This window comes from Quercus suber, unplaced genomic scaffold, assembly GCF_002906115.3.
Source record: "Quercus suber isolate HL8 unplaced genomic scaffold, Cork oak 2.0 scaffold_663, whole genome shotgun sequence".
NCBI lineage: Eukaryota > Viridiplantae > Streptophyta > Magnoliopsida > Fagales > Fagaceae > Quercus > Quercus suber.
In genome coordinates, this window is record NW_027070104.1 from 2,658 (window position 1) to 10,568 (window position 7,911).

General features: G+C 33.2%; 2 protein-coding genes across 2 annotated transcripts; one reads left to right on the top strand and one right to left on the bottom strand.

Annotated features, from left to right (window-relative positions):
• Positions 1-3,139: 3,139 nt before the first annotated feature.
• Positions 3,140-4,569, top strand: LOC112016078 (uncharacterized). Its single transcript, XM_065765911.1, has 2 exons — positions 3,140-3,828; positions 3,918-4,569. The coding sequence occupies exons 1-2, from the start codon at positions 3,448-3,450 to the stop codon at positions 4,122-4,124; spliced, it is 588 nt and encodes a 195-aa protein (XP_065621983.1). The 5' UTR covers positions 3,140-3,447; the 3' UTR covers positions 4,125-4,569.
• Positions 4,570-7,666, bottom strand: LOC112016070 (LOB domain-containing protein 36). The gene is made up of 2 exons (XM_024048569.2): positions 7,278-7,666; positions 4,570-5,314 (listed from the first exon to the last, which is right to left on the bottom strand). The coding sequence occupies exon 2, from the start codon at positions 5,308-5,310 to the stop codon at positions 4,738-4,740; it is 573 nt and encodes a 190-aa protein (XP_023904337.1). The 5' UTR covers positions 5,311-5,314; positions 7,278-7,666; the 3' UTR covers positions 4,570-4,737.
• Between the last annotated feature and the right edge of the window lie 245 nt (positions 7,667-7,911).

Below are 7,911 nucleotides of genomic sequence, written 5' to 3' on the forward strand. Positions count from 1 at the left end.
ACTTTTATTGAAAAAATATATATATATATATATAACTCTTAAAAAATTAGTTGCTTTTTTTCTTCCCCAAATTTTTTTTTTAAATGTATTTATATATATATATAACTCTTAAAAAATTAGTTGCTTTTTTTCTTCCCCAAATTTTTTTTTTAAATGTATTTCCTAAACGAATGTCTTTATGGCATCTGTTAACAAAATCCATAATTATATAGCACTATTGTCATTGAATTGTCAACCAATCTTTATGCCTTTTAAGTGGCGTAAATTAAAAAAAATTTCAGTTTTTAATCTTTAGTAGGATAAACTCACTCTTCTTCTATCGAAAAAGTGTAATTAAACGTAATCAAATCATCTTTCAAATATGTAAGAGGTTTCAATGATATTCCTAGAAATGGTCTTGGCTTTTCTCCACAAAAAGCAAGCGTGTAAGGCTGTTGGTAGAAAGCTTGTGAAGCAGAAAAATCCCAATTATTTATGCATTTTTGTTTGATTTGTGGATAGCGATTTTAGTTTTAGGCTTTTAGCTAAGTGGATTTGACAGGGTTGAAAAGACTATGTTCGTTTCTTTCTTCCACGTGCTTCAATGATTTTACTGTTAAAAGTTAAAACTAATCATATTGGTGCATCTATATAAACAAGTTACTCAAAAACACAAATAAACTAAGGCCTTATAGTTGAATTAGCATCTCTATATACATTAAGTGTTTGAAGGTTTAGGAGGGAAATAATTCGAACTATGAGATTAGTAGCATATTGTAATTATCTTATTTTTTTAAGAAGGGACTATTTTTTCTTCTTGGTCATGATGTTAGGCATGCATTGTAAATAGTAGGGAATCCAAACTTTTAAATGGAATATATAGCCTTTTGAAATGTAACGTGCTTTTCTCAGGGCGGCTTCACTGAATCACGTTAAAGGCAGGTGGTGACAAGAACACCTTAATTTGGAAAAAATTTTATGTATAATTTTTATGATTTGTCTTCTCTTAAAAAAAAATTGCAACCACCCTAAATTTTTCTAGGTCCAATAAAATTTAACTTTGGGCTCTTTAACAATACATTAGGTCTTTTCAAACAAAAATAAAACAAAAATCCAAGGAAATTTTTATTGAACTAAATTTTGAAAAAGATGTGGCTTACATCATTGATAATGAGACTATATATCATGCCACGATTTCAAAATATAAAAATTCGTAGAAGGAAATCTTAAAATTTTATTTATTTATTTGTGTGTGTGTGTGTGTGTGTGTGTTTTTTTTTTTTTTTTTTGGTCAATATATAAAGTTATCTTTTTATTAAAAATTTTATAATTTAAGTTGCTTAATAACTACCATAGAAAAAATTTCTAGAGACTGGCTTTTCTTATTACAAATGATTCATTTGTAATAAGAAAAGCTAGTCTCTAGAAATTTTACACAAATGACAAAATGACATGTCTCATAAACAGTCAGGCTGTCCCATTTTGCATTCATTGGATGTGTCATGTAAATTTAAGAATCGTTTGTAAAATTTATTTGCATGTACAATTATATGGGTGCTCTTAGGGTTTTTGTTAATGAATCATTTTAGAAAATTTTTTATTTCACTTTTATTGATATATATATATATATATAAGTATTAAAAAATTAGTTGCTTTTTTTCTTCCCCAATTTTTTTTTAAATGTATTTCCTAAACGAATGTCTTTATGGCATCTGTTAACAAAATCCATAAATATATAGCACTATTGTCATTGAATTGGCAACCAATCTTTATGCCTTTTAAGTGGCGTAAATTAAAACAATTTTCAGTTTTTAATCTTTAGTAGGATAAACTCACTCTTCTTTTATCGAAAAAGTGTAATTAAAAGTAATCAAATCATCTTTCAGATATGTAAGAGGTTTCAATGATAACCTAGTGAGAATGGTTTTTTTTTTTTTTGGTAGCATCTGATGTCTATAGTTCAAATCGCACTCCCCCCCTCTCAAGGGCGGCTCCTAGACTTACCAAAAAAATATTTATACAGATAATTATTTTTATCCTAACTTGTTTTGTACACCCAAAATTTTTTTTTTTTCAACACCCTGAATTGAGAATTTCAAGAATTTGGGTTCAACAAAAGTAATTTTCATTTCCAAATGCAAATTTTTGTTCTACCAATCACAACTTATCTTGTATTTATTTAACTTTCCTTATAAAATAACCAAATTTTAAAATGAAAAAAAAAAATACACACGTAACATGCGTACCATAATAAAGTGAAATGCAAAAAATGAGAGAGAAGATTTAAATTGAAGTTTTGTCACATTCCGGACACTATCATATGTGCTCTTATTCTGTTCTCCAAACTCCAATGTTCTAACACCCTCTTGGGGTGAAAGCTGCTCCCACCCTTCACCTTGAGTTTGATGGTTAACACCAAATGTTTGTATTCGATTTAAATTATTATTTGTTCTTGATCGAAGTCCTCTTGGTTGAGATACAATTATACAAACGAACACACTTAAAAGACATACAACTTCTTATGGAAAAATGGAGAAACACTCTGGTTGGAGATTGTTTATTACTTTCTTTGAGCTAATGCCAACCGGCAACCACCAACGTTTAACGACAGACTCAAGCAATCAAACTGGGCTTATCATTTTTATTATTAGGCCTGTTGAGCAGCATTGAACTCACTGTTCAAATTTGGTTCATTGATAATTTGGGCCCTTAGGCTTTGCTAGAGTTAAAAATCTCTATCCTTTTTACGAAAGCCTTTTTCATCCTTCATTTTGTCTATATCCTTTCTTTATCTTTTTTCTTTTTTCTGACCTTGGACACTATAAACCATTACTTATCTCATACATGATTGTTTATTATACATCATTTACAAAATCCATTCAAGTAATTAGTAAAGTCTTATAATGTACTCCTATTTGTCCCAATTTTTATTTTTACTAAAAATTCCAAATTTTCTTTTTTAAGAAAATATAATCAAATGTGTTTCGTTTGAGATAAAAGTTATCGGTTTTAAAATTACTTTCCTCCATTTAAAAGACAAAAGACCAAAAATATATATATTTATTAACTTTCAAAATTAGAAAGTATTTTGAAACATCCTAAAATGAAACAGTCACGCAAACAAAAATAGGAATAGATAGTTCTTCATACTTCTAATTCTATTTAACATTTCTACCAACTATTGCACACCCTTAATACAATGGTTAATCCATAAGTATAAGTGTTTGTGAGGTATGAGAGGGAAGGGCCGGAGTTTCACACTTATATACACTTAAATTGTATTAAAGTAAAAATTCTATCTTATATCAACAAAACATTTCTATCACAAAATTCTCCAAGGCCCAACACCTTAAACCCCTAAAAAAAATTAAATCACAAAAAAAAAAACCCTCACACAACACAGTCCAAACTACACAACACAGTCCAAACTCCAAACCCCTCGTTGCGTTTGCAGAAGTAGAAGAAGAGATGGAGAGGTGGTGGCGCTCCGCTACCAACAACCTGAGAACCGCCGTGTCAAGCCACAGTTCATCGCAGCCATCATCGGCCGGGTACCACACGATCCAGGCAATCCCTAGGGAGTGCGTAGGGAACAGAGTGTCGTCGAGGGACAGAGCTCAGGGTCGAATCCCAGCCGTGGTTATTTCCCAGCAACTCCTCCAGAAAGACTCCACAGCCCCACGATCCATGTCCAGGAAGCATCTGGTCACCACTGAGTGGAAGCAGATTCAAGCCATTCTCAAGTCCTTTGAGCTCCCATTTTTCTGCTCCACCACTTTCCCGCTCCAGATCCGAGCAGGCTCCGGATCCTCTCACCTACTTGAATCCGGCACCGTCCTCCCCATTAAGGCAACCTCTTTTTTTCTTTGCTTTTCAAATTGTTATTAACCGTTTTTATAATTTGTTGCTTATTTTCTGTGTTTTTGATGGGTTAATAGATTCATAGGGACGAAGCTACTGGGAAGGTATTAAATTTGGTGTTTGTTTGGGCCGACGACGGGTCGGAGTTGAAGGTTGATGTGCCCGTTGTTTTCAAAGGAGAAGATGTTTGTCCAGGTCTTCAGAAAGGTATTTTTGCTTTGTTTGTTTCAGATAATGTTTTGGTGTTTCTAGATTTCATGTCACAATATGATTCAGTACATTAGGAATAGCTTAGAGCTGTATGCATTACATTGGGAAGTGGACCAACCAAAACATGTGGCTGAACTAGTGAAGTTGAGTACAGTATTGCTTGCTGTTGTATATGTGCCTCAATCTCAAATTAAAATGCAAATTTTCATTTTTTCAAAGGACAGAGGCACATATAGCGAATGCCAATATTGTTGCAGCATATTTATCTATCCAAATTGAGGGGAGTTAACTTACAGATATTTTCACCTAAACCAAGCAGCCTATTGAGAGTCAGTTGCTTTTGACTGGTTAAAGACTGGAATTTTCTTCTGGATTTTTAAACCAGTTCTTTCCACCAAGAGGTTATTAAATCCATGATTCTGTTGTTCTATCAATCCTATCAACTAAGTTTTGTGTTCTGCTTTGCAAACTTTTGCATGGGTTATTATGATTTTGAACAAGCTGCTATGGTGAAATCGGTAAGATTTTTCCTTTTGTGCATTTTGGATATTCTATATGTTGCAAGCTGCTAGTAGTTTCCAACAGCTCAACCAGTGAAGTTTAGCTAATAGTGACAGGAGGTGTTAATAACAAACACTGTGATTGTGGGGAAGGGGAAGTGAGAGGAGACTTGTCCTTGTATAGTCTTCAGAAAGGTTGATGCGCCTCGTAAATCTGATGCTGCTGGTGCTGTTGCTGTTGCTGCTGCTGTTGGGTCTCGCGAATCATCATTTGGCCGCTATGCGTAGCACCACCGGTGGGAATCGCCATCATCGCCGGGGACATGTTGTAAGGTAAGGCCACGCCAGAAGAGGAAGGATTGCCCGGGTGATGTTGCTGTGGGATATACCCGGGAGGTTGGAGAATAGGTAGCATGGCCTGAGGTCCAATGTATGTGGCCAGTTCTTTCTTGGCATTGTAGAGATCAGTCTGGACTTGCTTCAGCCTGTGTTGAAGAATGAAAATTAGACCCACACAGCCATACACCGGGTCTCGCAAGCGAGCCTCTGCCTCGTAGGCCAACGAGTTCACCGCGTCTTCATGCTGGGCAGCATTGAGTTCGTTGAGAAGCTTGGCCACGTTACTCGCTCCGAAGGCCTTGTGGACATTGGCAAACTTTTGAGGCTGATCCGGTGGGAAATACGGTGCGAACACGCATTCTTGCGTGCACTTTCGCCTCAAGAATTTGCATGCTGCGCACGGAGAGTTCGATGATGACATTTCTCTGAAAGAGAAATAAAATAAACAAGAAAGAAAATTGTTAGTATTCATAATTGTTAGAGAAAAGGACAAATTGACTTCTTCAGAATAATATTAGTAACCTAGAGAGAGAAAGCGATGGTTAGAGAGAGAAAGCCTGGGTTTTTGTGGTTTTGTTTAAATTTAATAATAATGAGGAAGCCATTGAAATGAGGGATCACGGAGATAAATGGAAAAAACAAAAGAGAGGAGAGGGGTTCAGGGAAGCTTCATCTACGGATTAAAAATGTATAATTTTCTCTTCCGATTCTAATTCATTTGTTTTGTTTGAAAAGTTAAATCTTCTGTTCTAATTAATTTGTTTTGTTTAAAAAGTCAAATTTTTGAAAGGAATATTATTTATTGTACTGTTTATCTATAAGTTTATAAAATTACTTTTAAATAAATTTATTAATTTTTTTAAAATTGTTCTTTTTAAATATTGTTAATTTTTTTTAAATAATTTTAAAAATAAATTATGCAAATAATAAAAATATTAGTAAATTAATAATTTTTATTTTTAAAAATAAGATGATATTTTAAAATATTCTAAAATAAAATAGAGGGCAAACAATTAGACAGAGATAGTAATAAAAACAAACCCAGCGCGACACGACGAGTCAAAGACGATGGAAGAAGAAAGAATGACAAAGCTCCTCATAGTCATGGTGTAACAAACAGTGCCGGCTCAAGGCCTAGGCAACTTAGGCCTAGGCCTAAGGCCCACAACAAATAAAAAATTTTCCAACTAAAAAAAAGCCCCATCTCCTTTAATAAAAAGCCCAAAATTTTATAAAAATATAACATTTTTAAATAATTGGTACTTTTTTTTTTAGAGTGATGCTAAAAATACCACAAATTTTATTATAGATTTAATTGACATATCACTAATCACATAAAAAAGTAATTCAAACACAAATAAATTAAGTTGTTGAAATTCATCAATTACACTCATAATCACATTTATTGTGAATATTTTGTAATATTTTTAGTATTTTTCTTTTTTCATTTCTAACGTGGCTTTTAAAATAAGAGACCAATAAAAATTTAACCCAATTAAAACATTAAGATGTTTCAAATAAAATGCTGCAAATGTGATAAATCACCAATGATAACTAATTTTCTACTAAATCACACACCAAATAATATCTATCTATCTCTTTCTCTTAAAAAGAATATAAAAAATTAAAATTTAGATTACAACCGTAATTAACTATGCATAGTCATATATTCAAGTTAAAGTAAGTTCCTTTTGATTCAACCATAATATTCAATCTTCTATTTGAAATTAACCTTAATTGAGCTAGTATTATTCATCGACTTCTATATTTACATCAAATTAATCTTAATTTAATTAGTATTATATAATTTTATTTAATTAATATTTACAAATAAAAAGACCCCGTATAACATTTTTGCCTTAAGCCCCCAAATTTTGTTGGGCCGGCCCCTGTAACAAACAACAAAAAAAAGAAACGAAACGAATCGTTTAAATCCTGACCCGGCAAAAGGTTGCCGATATTTGTCAACTTCCAAACTACACCACTAGAGAGAGAGGAGACAACGACAGTGGAACAGAAAACAATGAAACGAGAACTAATCTGTGTAAATTACCAGAAATGTATTCGTAAATCCCTATAGAAATTGCGTTATGAACAAGCTCTCATCGCTGTCTCTCTCTCTCCACTAAAAAAAACTACACCGTCTCAAAATGTAAGGAAATTTGTGGAGTATTAAAATATTTCTAGATCCGTTTTGAAAAAAAAAAAAAAATTTTCAAAAACCAAATCACAAAAAATCTTAAAACTCTTAAGCAAAGAGTCCTTGTTATCCCCGTATCCAAACAGTAATTTTTTTTTTTTGGGGGATTTGGTTCAGCATATTTTATCTCAGATTCCTTAAAAAACCAAAGCGTGTAAAAACAAACATTGAAAATACCAGAATCTCACCTTGGATTATATTCACCTTATATTGATTTTTGCTTAAACTCTGTCCGATCAAAGTGTTGGACCTTTCGTTCTTTCCCCCTCTCTCTCGGTTCCTAGCAAGTCCATGCCACAGCTGTGATCAAGCATAAGACTCCACGAACCGAAGCGTCGGCGTTTGTGGGAAGGAAGAGATGGAAAGGAACTGTTTGGAAATGGAGACCGGAGAGAGCGAGAAGACTCTACAGTCTAGGGTTCAAGTGCGAGAGAGCTCTTGATCCGATCTTCAAGTTTCACGATCCCAATAGAAGAAGACTCGGAAAAATAAAATGTGTAAATTTTCTAAAAGGAGAGAGAGGGAGAGAGAGAGAGAGAGAGAGAGGGTGTAAAAAAAAAAAAAAAACAGAAGTGATGATAGGGAAAAAGGAAAAATGTGTAAATTTTCTAAAAGGAGAGAGAGGGAGAGAGAGAGAGAGAGAGAGAGGGTGTAAAAAAAAAAAAAAAACAGAAGTGATGATAGGGAAAAAGGATGAAAGATGATGAAAATGGCTTCAACCCTCAATTTATAGCACTTTTGGTAAAGTTGTTATAGTACTTTTGGTTGTTATAACACTTTTGGTAAAATTGTTAAACAATTTATTTTCAGTTATTAAATAAT